General features: G+C 34.8%; 1 protein-coding gene across 4 annotated transcripts in view; it reads left to right on the plus strand.

The window, feature by feature from the left end:
• The window catches only part of KLHL5 (kelch like family member 5), a 78,910-nt gene that overhangs the window by 42,543 nt on the left and 20,697 nt on the right, over positions 1–15,670 (plus strand). For all 4 annotated transcript variants that reach the window (XM_058546905.1, XM_058546902.1, XM_058546903.1 and 1 more), the window contains 3 exons: positions 143–339; positions 4,871–5,083; positions 13,024–13,210. In XM_058546905.1, coding sequence (XP_058402888.1) covers positions 143–339; positions 4,871–5,083; positions 13,024–13,210 — 597 coding nt within the window. The remainder of the gene's footprint in view (positions 1–142; positions 340–4,870; positions 5,084–13,023; positions 13,211–15,670) is intronic.

The following is a 15,670-nucleotide window of genomic DNA, read 5'->3' on the forward strand; positions in this document are numbered from 1 at the left end:
TTTCGTTTTGGAATATCTTTAAATCATCTAGGTCTGGAGTAAATGTAATGAGCTCTTATTTAGAATTACTACTAACAACACTATTTTATAAACTAAGATTAATATAGCTCCATAGTTAATGGAATTTCTTTTTCTCATTAAGGCCGCCTTGAATTAAAAGAAGATAATATTGAGAGCCTGTTGTCTACAGCTTGCCTTCTTCAGCTTTCACAGGTTGTGGAAGCATGCTGTAAGTTTTTAATGAAACAGCTTCACCCATCCAACTGTCTTGGAATCCGTTCTTTTGCTGATGCCCAAGGTTGTACAGATTTGCATAAAGTGGCTCACAATTATACTATGGTATGTATTTTTTGAAAAGCTGGAAGGCATATGCTCTTTGCCTTATTCCTTATTGTTGTGGGCTTATCTACATGTTGCTGTTTTCCCATGGCTCTGCCACATGTCTGGAGGTTCAGGTTCACTGTCTAGTGTGTCATGTTTTCATTGAGTTATGAGGGAAAAACAGCAAGTAATATTTCTCCTGCATATATGAGTCAAGCCTTAAGTTATTACAGTCACTAAGAAGCAGAGAAGTGGCCTAGGATTGTTCCATTCGGGATTTTCGGATCTGCAGCTTTTTAAAGCAGGACTTCCCCTCCAACATTTTGCTTTGTAGCACATGGATGAATTTCAGAATTGTCCAGATATTCACTGATGGAAATTGATGATTGTGATTGTAGTGTGTTGGTGCAGTACTAATACAGAAGATAGGAGAATGAAAGGGAGGCTTTTTATTAAGGATAAATCTGATTTTATGTAAGAAGTGTTTTTAGCTATGTAGAACAATGTTTTATTAGTGATAGCAAATTATGTGCTCAAAATAAATCACAGAGGGGTTCTGATTCAGAAGCCTGGAGGATAATGGATACAGATTGATCTAGGACAGCAAGAAAGTAAGGGCATGTTAAAGGCATGTTGTTAGGATGAGCCTCCATGGTCTTAATAGTGGAGGGATTCAGGGAAGAGGAGGGTGTATGGATTTTTAAGGAATGACCATCATGCTACATTACAGCAGCTGGATCTTCACACCTGGGCAGTGATTGAAGACTGTTGCTTTAAAGATTTCAATTAACAGTATAGCTTCTGAGAGAAGAAAGAATGTGAACATTCACATACATGTATACAGTTATCCATATTACTAATTTTATCAACATTTAGTTGGTTTTTTGTCTACCCTCTCCTCCATCTCCTATCCTTCCATTGAGTTGGTTTGTCTGAGAAGGGATTGACAAGTGCTTTAGGAATCTTTCACTAGAGATTTGGAAAAATTATAAGAATAGAGATTTACAACTGTTGGGAAGATTAATTCTACCTACTTCACAAGCTTGATGTGAGGACTAAATGAGTTAATAGAAGTTTAGTGCTTGAAACAGTGACTGACACATAGTATACCCAGTCAATAAGTAATATTATCATCGTCACCATCATTATACAGATTTACTCTATTTGACACAGTAGGAATTTATGTGAGTGAAACAAAAGCACTCATACAAAAGCACAACCTTTATGATTCATTTTTCTTCCTGTGGTGTAATCACTTCTCAGAAATGTTTCTTGTTTATGATGGTCAAAGTGCTTCAAGTGAAAAAAAAGAGATTGTGTGACAGGGCAATACTATACAGACCTAGCATGGTATTGGGTTTAGCATCTTTTAAATTAAGTCGTTTCAAAGATTTTTTCCCCCTCAGTCTTTATCCTTCCTAGATTTCTCATTTTAATCTTTTTACCTCAAGTTCAAATACCTTTTGGACTAGGATGAATATAAGTAAAATAAAGCTGAATTTTTTTTCCTTGGTAATCAGTTCATAATTTAAGTAATATCTCTTTCCTAGGAAGAAGTTTTATTCACATGAAAACATTTGTATGCATTTAGGTCACTCCTGTTGTTTACAGTAGGGGTACAATTGCTGGTTTGAGGCTTAGACATAAATTTAAATTAGCTCAATGTTTTTAAAGCTATTTTCATAGCCCATTAGTTGTAGTAGCTTTTTTTTTCTTCTCAAGGCCATTATTTGACATTATTCAGTTTCAACAGAGACATGAAATTGAATTCTAATAACAATAAGTAATTTACAGGCAGATTGTGTGATTTGAATTGTTGCTATGGGAACTGAATGAAAATGTATAGCGAAATTCTATCTTCAATTTAAATAAATCCCTCAGTAATTTCATTTGCGTAAGAACTATTCCAAAAGGGGAAAGGGCATAATGCTAGCAAGAGTTTGGTAGCATGATAGCTGTTTGTATCATAAAATGGATTTAAAATATGAAGTAAGCATAATGCCAGAGTGAATTCAATTGTCACAATCAGTAAATGGTGCATGTACTTGGGATGTTTACTCATCCTGCCTGAATACAAGTAGGAAAGGATGAGGAGTTTCTTCTTGTAATCCTGGAACCTAGAAGCTTGTTCTTGTTCTGACTGCCACTGAATGTGACCTGGAGCAAGTCAGTTAACCTCTACAAAAAAGTCTAAGACTGGTTATATCATTACAAATATTTAATGTCATTATGGATTTATAAAAAATATATAAACGTTTAATTTAAAAATTTTAAATTTTGTTTCTTGATAGAAAACCTATAAAAACATTGAATTCTGCTAAAATACCTGCTTCAGAACCAAATTAATATTTTTGAAAAGTACTTCATGTTTAGTCTTAAGTTTAGTAGTATTTCCATAATACTACTGTTGTTGAAAAATTTGGTTTTCACTTAATATGAATTATGCTTGAATGGAATGGGCATTGTTCTGAAATAGATATATCAACAAATAAACAATCAAATGAATATATAATAGTCCTTTTCTCATTGATGAAATGCAGTTAATACCATTTGAAAGTCTGGCAATAGTTACATCAGTGTTGTATACATGTTGATTATACTAGACACTATACCTTTGAGCAGTTAGAAATGTATATTATTTTGATTTCTTCAGAATCTCACCTAATGTTACATAATAAATATGTTTCCATGTATTTATGTGATCTTTGTCCTTGAAAATTTTAATGTCTGCTTAATAGTCCATTGAGTTACAACCCCCTATATTTCTCATTTTTTACTATTTCTCATTTTTTTATATTATAAATAATAATACCAAGAGGCATCATTAGCAAAGCATCGGCTTTTTTTCCCTCTCATGAATTATTTATAAGGATTAAACTCCTAGTAGGATAACTAGGTTGAGAGCTTCAACATTTTTATAGCTTTTGCTATGTGTTATCAAATCATTTTATACTGTCAGTATGCAATTGACTAGAAGAGTTTGCTTGAAGCCATTCCAGCATTGAGGTTTTATTAAAATATATTTCGGGAAATGATCATCAGTCATTTAAAATAGATTCATTTTGGCATGTTTAACAAATTATGATGAATTGAAGCAATTGAATTTAGTTAATTATTCATGTATGGTTTTCCTCTTAAGAATTTCTGCAGAAAGAAATATCAACCCAAGATATATTTTAGATCAGGACCTAACTTGGGTTACTGCAGGCTTCATGGAAAATATAATTCTCATTTTAATATGGAAGATAGTTATTGATAGTCCTTATCTCTAGCTCTAATTTAAACAGCCTTGGCTGTTTTACTAAAACTCTGTATGCTGAGACAGCCATAGCACCTTAGCAAGTATGAGAAAAACATTAAGGGACACTGTGCCTAGCATTCGCATTTATATTATAACTATGTAAGCAATGCATGCATTAAGAGTTGTAACCTTGCACACCAGTGAGTAACTTTTGCCTTCTCTTTGGATTGTTTAGCATAATAGCAAGGTAAGGGTTATCATCTCACACCTAAGGGCATTTCTGTCTCCCGTTTCAAATGATAAGGGGCCTGATTCTAGTATGTGGCCAGGACTGAGTCATCTTCAGTCTAAGGTCCTGGAATTCCAGTGCACTCTAGGTCAACACTTTTGCTTTGGCTTTTTTTACAATGAGACCAAAAGAACTTTGTATGTAAATCAGATTAGAAGAGATTAAAGTTTTCAAAACAGACCTAAATCCTGGTGATCTTATAAATAACATTAAATCCTTTTAAAGACCAGTTTGGTTCTAGGATAGCTCTAAGGACACATTCTCTTCCCAGGAAGAGTCTGAGAAGACCTCTATGGTCCCTAATGGTCTTGGGAAATCTGGCCAACCTGGAGGCCATTTCTGGGTAAGAGAAATAACTTTACGGCTCACCCAGGTATTTGGCTCCACTGTTGGCCAAATTCTTCTGCAACCACAAATCTAAACTAACTTCTGATATTAGCGTATCGTACAGCTCAGTGTCTAATTAGTTTTTCTGTCTTTCTTTGAAGGACTTGCCAAAACTGTTCTGTAACTTGGGCAAGCAATACCTGAAAGTCTCAGGTCCATTTTTAAAATGTAATAAATGGGGCTGGCCCCGTGACTTAGAGGTTAAGTGCGCGCGCTCCGCTGCTGGCGGCCCGGGTTCAGATCCCGGGCGTGCACCAACGCACCGCTTCTCCAGCCATGCTGAGGCCGCGTCCCACATACAGCAACTAGAAGGATGTGCAGCCATGACATACAACTATCTACTGGGGCTTTGGGGGAAAAATAAATAAATAAAATTATAAAAAATTATAAAATGTAATAAATGATATAACACTTTAATTTAGTTATATAGAAATAAAAAGTATAACAACATAATTGCAGTTGAAAGGTTATTTTTTACTGTTTTTTTCCTAGCAAGCAGTAACACATTGTAAGGAAGGTCTGAAGTGTAAACTGTGTTTTGGCATCTAATTTTAAAAACTTTTAGTTTCTTTTAAATAAATCATGATGGCCAGAAGGAACAATATTGTTTATATGCTATTTTTTCCCTCTAGGAGCATTTCATGGAAGTCATTCGAAATCAAGAATTTGTGTTATTACCAGCCAGCGAAATTGCAAAGCTCTTGGCCAGTGATGACATGAACATTCCTAATGAGGAGACAATACTGAATGCACTTCTTACGTGGGTCCGTCATGATTTGGAACAGAGACGGAAAGATCTCAGTAAACTTTTGGCTTACATTAGGCTACCTCTTCTTGCGCCACAGGTAAACTGTTTTTGATTATTTAAAATCAGTGTCATAATTGCAACAATATTTGAGTATTCACTTTATGCTAATTATATTAGTATGTACTTTTCTATAGGTTTTTTTTTCTATGAATATTCTATTCGATAAGGTAATGTTATATATAATCCTATGAAATGTGTAGGTGAAAAGATAGCAAACTAAAAAAATTCTGCTTATGTTGTCAACCCAGAAGGTCTGGCTACCTAAATTGCATCAATTAAGTAGCATTGTTGATTAGGGGTTAGTAATTTTATTTGACTCAGCTACAAACCTATCCTAGCAATTAGAAGAGAATTAGTAAGACTGCTAATAAAAGGAATATTAGACTCTAGGAACCAGAAAATTTAGATTAATTCATTTGCCACATGTTTATTAGGTATCCAGTAAATGCTGGATTTTGGTGATGTATAAATTAATAAGACATGATAATAGTTCCAGCTCTGACATTTTAAAACTCTATGGCTTGGCATATTCACCCACCTCAGTTTCTTCATCTGTCAAGTGGAGATAACATCCTCTCTGTATATTTATCTCACAGTATTATTATGAGGATCAGAAAACAGCTCTGTGAAATATAATGTGCTATAAATAATAATGGTATGATTGTTATCGTTATTTTAGAATTGAGAGATATCTAGTTGGTGCATTCAGGCAATCAGTCATAACATATTTACATGGATAGTTTCCTCTTTTTACAATTTTGACTGGAATATACAAAAATTGCCTCTGCATACTTTGCTGCTTACCTTGAGGCCTTGAATGGAGAAAGAGGCCTTGAAAGTGGGGAAAGAATGAGTTGTTAACTGCTCAAAGTCAGACTTTTTTGTTGTTGTTTAAAGTGCCATAAATTTTATTTTATTTGTAGTTATCTTGAGGATTATGTATTATTTCTAGCTGTTGTGAGCGAAAGTTACTGTTCGCTCTCTGCTTTACAGAGACAAAAATCAGTGCTGATGCTTTATAAGAACGACTTCCCTCTTCAGAGGTAGAATGTTCTGTGAGTTCATGGGAGTGAAACTGCATGAATTGAGAACAATTCAGGAAAAGTAACATTATACAATATTTCTCTTGAAATCAGATTTAAAGAAGAGAGTTATATTTTTACTGATACCTAGCAGAATTTTTTTTCTTATTCTTTTCTAGATGAAAGAAAATAAAATCTGAAAAATCCTAGTAGACTTTTGAAAAGAATCTGTGCAATTAAGTAACCTGACAATTTACTTCAGTCCTGCAGTTTCAAATATTTATGATACTATATTTGCATGACTCTCTAAATTTTCTGTTATCCAGGATACTGCTGATAATCATAACCATAGGATCTTAGAATTGAAAGGCACTTTGGAGATCATTTAGTCTAACACCTGTTGTGTAAATGAAGTAACAGACCAAAAAAGTAAAACTGTATGTTCAAGATCACAAAGTGATTGCATAAATTCCTGTCCTTCGGCATTGTAGTTTTATTCAGCTTTGCTTCTTGGCTAATATCATAGAGCTAATAAGAGACAGAGGTAGGACTTGAACCCAAGTAAAATTCTGTGCCTTTTCCACTAAACCATTCTCCCTCTTACTATGTATAAAATTGCTGGGTGAGGGGAAGAATATCAGGTGGAGGAAGACATAGATTAAAAAATAAATCAGTGACTACAATATAATGAGATGAAGGCTGTGATAGGTATCTGAACGTGGTATTATGAAAATAATTGGAGTAGCCCACCCAGACTGATGATGGGGGAAGCGAGGAGAACTTTCTGAAGTGTCACTCGATCTGCATCATGAGTTAGCCACCCAAAACAAGGGGGTGGTATCCCAGGAGAGAGAGGAGATTGTACCTAGTTATACAATCGTGAGCAAATGTATCGTGTTCTGGAATTTGAAGATAGCTTGCATGGCTAGAGTGCAGAAATAAAAGGGCAACGTTGAGAGATGAGGCTGGAGAGGGAAACAGATGGATCATGAAGAATCTCTACTCATGCCAAGGAGTTTGGATTTTATCCTAACAGCAGTGAGGAAGCACTAAAGGATTTTAAATAGGGAATGGCATAATTATTATTTTATTTTAGAAAGATTCGGTAACTGCATTGTAGAGAATGGATTGGAGGGGTCAAAGTAGAAACTCATTAGGAAGGCTGTTGGGTTCAGACAAGTGAATTAGGCAATCTCTGGCAGTGGAGGTAGAGAAATTACCAGGCTCAAGAACTATTTAGGAGAGAGAATTGATACAACTTAATGACGGCATGGTGGGGGTTAAAATAAGAGGGGTCCAGAATGATTCTAACTTGTGCAACTAGATTAATTAGGTGGTATCAATTAAGACAGAGAATACAGATGAAGAGCTGATTTTGAGGGTGGGGAAGGAAGTGGAAGAATCATGTTCCCAGAGCTTCTTGACACCTTTAATCCTCTTAGAGTCTAAGAAGTTTTGAAAACTACTTATTTAGGTTGTTGAAGCCAAAGGGAAGAGAATGACATTGGCTAAAGAGAACACAAGAGCCCTAGGGGTGGAACCGTAGGAAATACTAGTATTTAGTGGTAGTTCCCAAGCCTGCCTAAATAACTGGAGTGATATGATTCCAAGTTCAAGAAGGAGGAAATTTTAACATCATCAGATGCTACAGAGAAGACAAATAAGATAAGGACAGAAAATCCACTAGATTAGTCCAGTGGTTTTCAAAGTGTGATCCCCAATTGTAGGATTAGCACCAGTTCAATTGTTTAAAATGCCAATTATTAGGCCCCACTCTACACCTACTGAATCTGAAACTCTGGAGGTGGAGCCTAGCAAATTATGCTTTAATAAGCCTTCTGGCAAATCTGATGCACACTCAAGTTTGAGAACCACTTCTTAGCCTGATGAGTAGTGGTGATGGAAGCCACATTGCCCTGTATAATTTAAACTAGTTACTTCACCTCTCTGAGCAATTTTCTTTTTTCTTTTTTTTCTTTTCTATAATGATAGTATCATGTTGCACTATTGTGACATTTAGAGATACTAGCATGGTTTTTTATTCCTTGCTAAAAGTGAAGGACAAGTTTGCAGAATTAGAGATACCAAGTGACAAAGTTTTGAAGTAGACTCTAAAATTATCAAGAAGATGTTGGACTGTATTCTGAATGTTTTATTTTAAAAAATAGGAAAAGGGGGCTTCAAGGTTAGTGAAATGGGTGAAGGTGGTTAAAAGATACAACCTTCAGTTATAAAATAAATAAGTCCTAGGGATGTAATGTACAGTATGGTGACTATAGTTAATAACACTGTATTGTATGTTTGAACGTTGTTAAGAGAGTAGATGTTAAAAGTTCTCATTGCAAGAAAAAAAGATTATAACTGTGTGATGATACATGTTAACTAGACTTATTGTGGTGATCATTCGCAATGTATACATATATCAAATCATTATGTTGTACACCTGAAACTAATATGTTATATGTCAATTTTCTCTCAAGAAAACATAAAAATAAAAACAAAGAAATTTTTTAAGAAAGGAAAATATGATAATTATTTAAATTTTCAAATAATAAATGAGTAATATTAAAAATTGCCCTTAGGTCCAGTTACCTAGAGAATTTACTTTTGTGAAATAGTTCTTTCTCAATGAGATTTTACCCTACTCTATTAAAATGAAACATTCTATTTAGCCTGGCTAAAAGAGGTTCAACTTCCATACGGTAATTTTATTATAGTGTCTGCCACAGTAGATCCTTAAAATGATATAGGAAATAATATTTGTAGTTGTAATCCTTTACCAAATGATCATTTTATTGTGGCTTTTTTAATTTTTTTAACTCTGAATAATCCAGAAGACAAGTATTTATGGTCACTTTATTATACCTTTGAAAGCATTCCAAATTTTTCCATTTGATCAAGTATTAAACAATGTGGATAGAAATACTAGGACATATATACATTATTTAAAAGATTTTGATACCTAAATTTTTAATGGTTCCAGTGGTTAGCCTGTATTACAAGTATCTTGATCTTCACTGTTCTGTTCTCAAATCTCATAATTGTTTTTTACTAAAAGTAATAATTATAAAATGAGTCAGTATTTACCTCTAGCATTCTTTAAATTTACAAATTTTTGATACTGAAACTTTTTTTTAAGCCTATAGAGTTCATAAATCATTCACATTCTATTTTTTACTTTAAGTAGTATTTGGGGGTACAGTTTTAGAGAAATAGTCCTATGGTGAACAAGTATGTGAGTGAAGATAAAAATTTACAAATTGAAAATGTTACTTCTATTTTCTAAATGCTATGTTTTTAATAATTTGCAGTTTTTTTATGGCAGAGAAGGCACATAGTATTCACTTAAAATGTGAAGTATACAAAAGTCTATATTTTGTAGTTCTCTCTCAGTGCCTTCTGAATGATTTTCCAAATGATATTTGGTATCTTCCATTTGATTAATCTGATTCTTGAATTAATGGCTTCATATTTTCTTTTATTACTTTCATCTCTCTACTTAAATACAATTAATCCCATTTATTCATAAATTATAGAGGCTGTCAGCATACTAAGAAATATATTTTACTTCAAATTGCAATAACTATTAAGTCTCCCAAGACTTTACTTTCTACAATTTTTTTCACACTTATTTTTATTTAGGAAGAACTAATTATATATAACAGAAGTAATATAAACATTAAGATTAATGTAAATGAGCCAACTCAATGCATATTCATCAGTGGGTTTCTGGAGCAAGTATAACTATATTTTGTGTGCATAGAAAAAATATGGAATAATTAATACCAGAATTTACACTCTGGCATAGATCCTGCGACTTATGTCTTAATTTAGCTTTTTTGCCTTTGGCATGCTGTTCTTGGTTTCCAAATGCCACAAACTTTTACAGTGACTTTTGTCAGAGACTCTTCTTTTTCTTCATTATCAAAATATGAATGTATTCTCAACAATATTAGTCATTAAGGAAATGCAGTTAGTAAAACCACATTTCCTACCCACTCGAATGGCTAAAATAAAAGGAGAGAGTAACAGTTGTTGGTGAGAATGTGGAGAAACAGGAACCCTTATGTATTGCTGGTGGGAGTATAAAATGGTGTAGCCACTTTGGAAAAGTTTGGCAGTTTCTTAAAAACTTAATATAAATTTACCATATGACCCAGCAATTCTACTTAGGTATCTACCCAAAAGAAATGAAAACATATATCCACATAAAGACTTGCACACAAATGTTCTTAGCAGCTTTATTCATAATAGCCAAAAACTGGAAACAACCTAAATGTCCATCAGTTGGTGAATGGATAGATAAAATGTGGTATATCCATACAATGGAATATTATTCAACAGTAAAAAGAAATGAAGTACTCATACATGCAACACATGGATGAGCCTCAAAAACATGCTAAATGAAAAGAGCAAGACACAAGAGACCACATATTGTATGATTCTATTTATATGAAACATCTAATAACGGGCAAATCTTTCGAAACAGATTAGTACTTGGGATAGGAGATAGGGACAGAAATTAACAGTAAACAAGTATGCAGGATCTAATTGAGGTGATGAAAATGTTCCCAAATTGTTTTATGGTAATAGTTGCACAACTTGGTAAATTTACTAAAAAACATTGAATTGTATACTTGAAATGGTGAAGTATATGATATATAAAGTATACCTTATATTATCAAATACAATTCTGCAGTGTATCACTATGACCATGAAGGTCTTTTTCCAGGAATACAAGAATGGTTGAGTATCAGGAAATCTGTCAAGGTAGTTATAATATCAATAACTTAAAGGAGAAAAGGCCATATGACCATATCAATAGATGTATAAAAGATATTTGGAAAAAAATTAGCAACCATTCTTAATTTTAAAACTCTAAAATAAGATAGAGAGAGAAGGAAACAACCTAAGTATAGTAAAGATGGATTACTAAATGCTACAGCAACTATTATCCTAAATAGTGAAACATTAAAATCGTATCACTTCAAACCAGAAACAGGGCTACTCTATATCACCCTAATTATTTAACTTCGCTTTGAAAGTTTTAGCAATCACAATAATAAAATAAAAATGAAATAATTGGCATACATATTAGGGAAAAAAACATGTCGACTCTCCATGTTTAGTGATGATTATGATTGTATCCCTAACAGCTAGAATTTTATAAGGGAATGTGGTCAGGTTGTAGGTTATAATACAAGTATACAATAATGAGCAGAATTTTCTCTCCTCCAGCAAAACATATGCAAAATGGAAATGTAAAAATCCATTCCTAATAGCAATAAAATTTGTAGAAATATACTTAATAAAAGAAAGGCATAAGACCTATGTGAAGAAAGCTGTCCAACAAATGGAAAGGCTTCTTGAACAGAAAGATTTAATATCATAAAAATGTAAATTCTCCCTAAATTAATAAATAAATTTAATGCAGTTCCTGCTAGAATTCCAATGGGATCAAGATGGTGAAGGGGAATTAGATAAATTTATCTTAAGTTTACATGAAAAGTAAACACTCAAAAATAGCCAAGAAGGGGCCGGCCCAGTAGCGCAAGCAGTTAAGTGCGCATGCTCCACTGCGGCGGCCCAGGGTTCACCGGTTCGGATCCTGGGCACGCACCCACGCACTGCTTGGCAAGCCATGCTGTGGCAGCGTCCCATATAAAGTGGAGGAAGATGGGCATGGATGTTAGCCCAGGGCCAGTCTTCCTCAGCAAAACAAGAGGAGGATTGGCAGATGTTAGCACAGGGCTGATCTCCTCACAAAAAAAAAAAAAAAAAAAACCCAAGAAAACTATGAAAATGAACAGTGAGGGTAGATTTATATCAGATAATCATAATATGCTATAAGTCAGAATATGCTATGAAGACAGTGTAATAAAATGTGGTATTAGAATAGGAGTAGACAGATCAACAGAACAGAATGAAGAATCAAAAAACAGATCTCATACATTCTGAAATCTATTTATGAAAATGTAATATATGACCAAAGTTCATTTTAGTTGGAAATGAAAGAGATTATTTAATAAATGGTGCAGGTACAGAACTGGCTATCCATCTGGAAGAAGATGAAAATATTCCTCAACTCATACTCTGTTTAAAAATTAATTTCAGGGGCCGGCCCTGGTGGCCCAGTGGTTAAGTTCAGCACAGCCTGCTTCATTGTGCGGGTTGGTTCCCAGGCATGGACCTACACCGCTCTGTTAGTGGGCATGCTGTGCTGTGCTGTGCTGTGCTGGCGGCCCACATACTAAAAAATAGAGGAAGATTGGCACGGATGTTAGCTCAGGGCGAAGCTTCCTCAGCCAAAAAAAAAAAATTAATTTCACATGGATCCATAGCCTAAATGAAAGAAATAAAGCAATAAAGGGGTAGGGAGGGGGATGGAGATCTAAGCACAAAAGGAAAAGAAATGTATGTTTTAAACAGTAGGGTGTAACTACATTTATGCATTTATATAAAATTACATAAGTAAAAAAATAGGATTCAGTGAAGCACAAGGGATTTTAATTCTTTTAGAGTAATCACCCTTTAGAGTTCTTTGCCCCTTAAGAAATTGGTAGGTTTTGTTTTTGCTGTTGTTGTTTGAGTATTGTTTACAGAGGTCAAGTAAATGCAGTATAATTAGTCAACTCATAATTATTCTTCTTCAGTTAAAATTATTTCTAATTAAAAAAGTAAAATGATTTATTTTAGAAAATCTGGAAAATATAGAAAACTAATAAAAAAAGATTATTAAAAAAGCACATTTCCCCGCTACCCAGAGATAAGCACTATTAAGATTTTAGACCATTTATCCTCCTCAGTTTTTGTTATTTAATGAAATTTAAAATATAAATGTTGTAACTGTTGCATATTTTAGTTAAAAATAGGTGTCCAGACTTGGATTTTTTTAAATATCATTTCCATTTGTGAACTTGGTCATTTGGTATACATACTCACTATTCTTTTCTAGTTCCTGGCAGACATGGAAAATAATGCACTTTTTCGAGATGATATAGAATGTCAGAAGCTTATTATGGAAGCAATGAAGTATCATTTATTACCAGAGAGACGACCCATGTTACAAAGTCCTAGGACAAAACCAAGGAAGTCAACTGTTGGTACATTATTTGCAGTTGGAGGAATGGATTCAACAAAAGGTATTAAATAAGCTTTCTTTGGGAGAACAGAAAAAAAAGGAATTTTAATTAGTAATATATATGATCAAAGAGCTCTTTGGAGAAATGGCTGGTTCCAGAACTGGGGTAGGAAAAATACAAGATAAGCCTAGAACATCTTGTAGTGCCAGAATGTAAGGAAATGCTCAAAGAATGATGGAGACGGGTCAAGGGATACAGGAGACAGTTTGTAGGGGCTGCCACTGTCCAAATCTGGGATAATTTTAGCATAAAAATAAATAATGATAGTAAAAGATTATAACCTATTAAATCAATAAGTATTCATGAGTCCACACTGATACAAATATAGAAGGGAGAAAAGAAAGCTCTTCCTTACAGTAGAATGCCAACTAATAAATACAGAAGCAAAGATAAGATTAGAAAAATTACCATTTGGCAACCATCATAATAATAACTAATTAGTTAAGAATCATCGATAAACAAAAACTAAAAATAAATAAATAAAAATAGGGGCCATCCTGGTGGTGCAAGCGGTTAAGAGTGCGCACTCCGCTGCGGCGGCCTGGGGTTCACCGGTTTGGAACCCCGGGCACGCACTGACGCACCGCTTGTCAAGCCATGCTGTGGCGGCATCCCATATAAAGTGGAGGAAGATGGGCATGGTTTTTAGCCCAGGGCCAGTCTTCCTCAGCAAAAAGAGGAGGATTGGCAGATGTTAGCTCAGGGCCGATCTTCCTCACAAAAAATCCATCAATCAATCAATCAATCAATCAATCTCTGGGGGAAAACAAAAAGAATCATCAATAGAGGCCGGCCCCATGGCATAGTGGTTAAGTGTGCGCGCTCCGCTGCTGGCGGCCAGGGTTCAGATCCCAGGATCCTCGGTGTGCACCAACGCACTGCTTGTCAGGCCGTGCTGTGGCGGCGTCCCACATAAAGTGGAGGAAGATGGGCATGGATGTTAGCCCAGGGCCAATCTTCCTCAGCAAAAAGAGGAGGATTGGCATGGATGTTAGCTCAGGGCTGATCTTCCTCACAAAAAAAAAAGAATCATCAATAGATGGCTGCAACTAGAGGGTGAAAGTTTGAGAACAGGATATGTAGCCTCAAAGTATCTCCCAACCACTTGCTTGTTAGTTGCAAAGGGTAAAATAGTATCTTTACAGTGGAGAAATTTGGCACACAGCACCGTAATCAAATAATCAAAGATAACATTGCCAATAATGAGACTAACCAGCAGCATGTGCCTCTTATATGATGCACCAAGAAGAACTCGGCTGCGCATCTGTGCTATTCTTGACAAAAGAGTATAATCTGAACTTAATCATGAGGAAAAGAAAAACAAATCCAGGTTGAGAGACATTATACTAAATAACTTGTCTGTAGTAGTCTAAAATGTCAGTGTCAAGAAATACAAAAAAGATTTAGGAATTGTTTCAGATTACAGAGGACTGAAGAGACATGACAGCTGTTATAATGTATCATCTGGATTTTCTTTTGCTATAAAGGACATAATTGAGACAAATGACAAAATCCAAGTAAAGTCTGTACATTAGATAACAGCATTGTATAAATGTTAATTTCCAGATTTTGATGATGCTTTGTGGTTTTGTGAGAGAATTTCTTGTTTTGAGGAAGATACACTGAGGTATTTAGGGGTACAGGGCATCATTTCTGCAACTTACTCTTAAATAGTTCAGAAAAAAATTCATACATACATACATAGAAAGCAAATGTAGTAAAACATAAACATTTGGGAAATCTGGGTCAAGGGTGTTGGGGAATTCTTTGTACAATTCTTGCAACAGTTGTTACTAATAGTAACAATAATAGCAACAGACACCATATAGTGCCTACTAGATGCCAGGTATTGTGCTAGAAGCTTTCTGTGTATTATTTCTAAGTATACATTGATCTCCCCTTCCTCTGAATTCCTAGTACTAACAGTCTGAAATTCCTTGACAATACCTGTCTGACTTCTGGCTACCTCTCTGATCTCAGCTCTTCCGACTTCTCCCCTCACTTCTTCTCTTCCAGCCCCACTGAGCTCTTTGTTCATCTAACATGCCAAACATTATCCCACATCAGGGATATTGCATTAGCTGTTCCCTCTCACTGGAATGTCTACTCCCTGATATCAGAATGCCTAGCAGAAATTATTCACTCAGATGTCCTCTCAAATGTCAGTTTACCAAAGAGGACCTCCATGACCATTCAGTAGCAACCTCTAGCCCATCACTTTCTAATCTTTTGCTTACTACTTTCTATCTCCTTACTCTGCTTTATGTTTCTTCACAGCACCTGATACATTTGTTTATGGTCTGTCTACCTCTTCCCCCAAAATAAGATCCAGGAAAGCAAGGATTTTGTTTTGTTCACTAATATATTCCCAGAGCCTAGAACAGTGTCTTGCACATACACGGCATCATTTGTCGAATGAATGAAGATTGTCCTCTGCCATCTCTTGAATTACTTGTATGA

This window comes from Diceros bicornis, chromosome 8 (genome assembly GCF_020826845.1).
Source record: "Diceros bicornis minor isolate mBicDic1 chromosome 8, mDicBic1.mat.cur, whole genome shotgun sequence".
Classification (NCBI taxonomy): domain Eukaryota; kingdom Metazoa; phylum Chordata; class Mammalia; order Perissodactyla; family Rhinocerotidae; genus Diceros; species Diceros bicornis.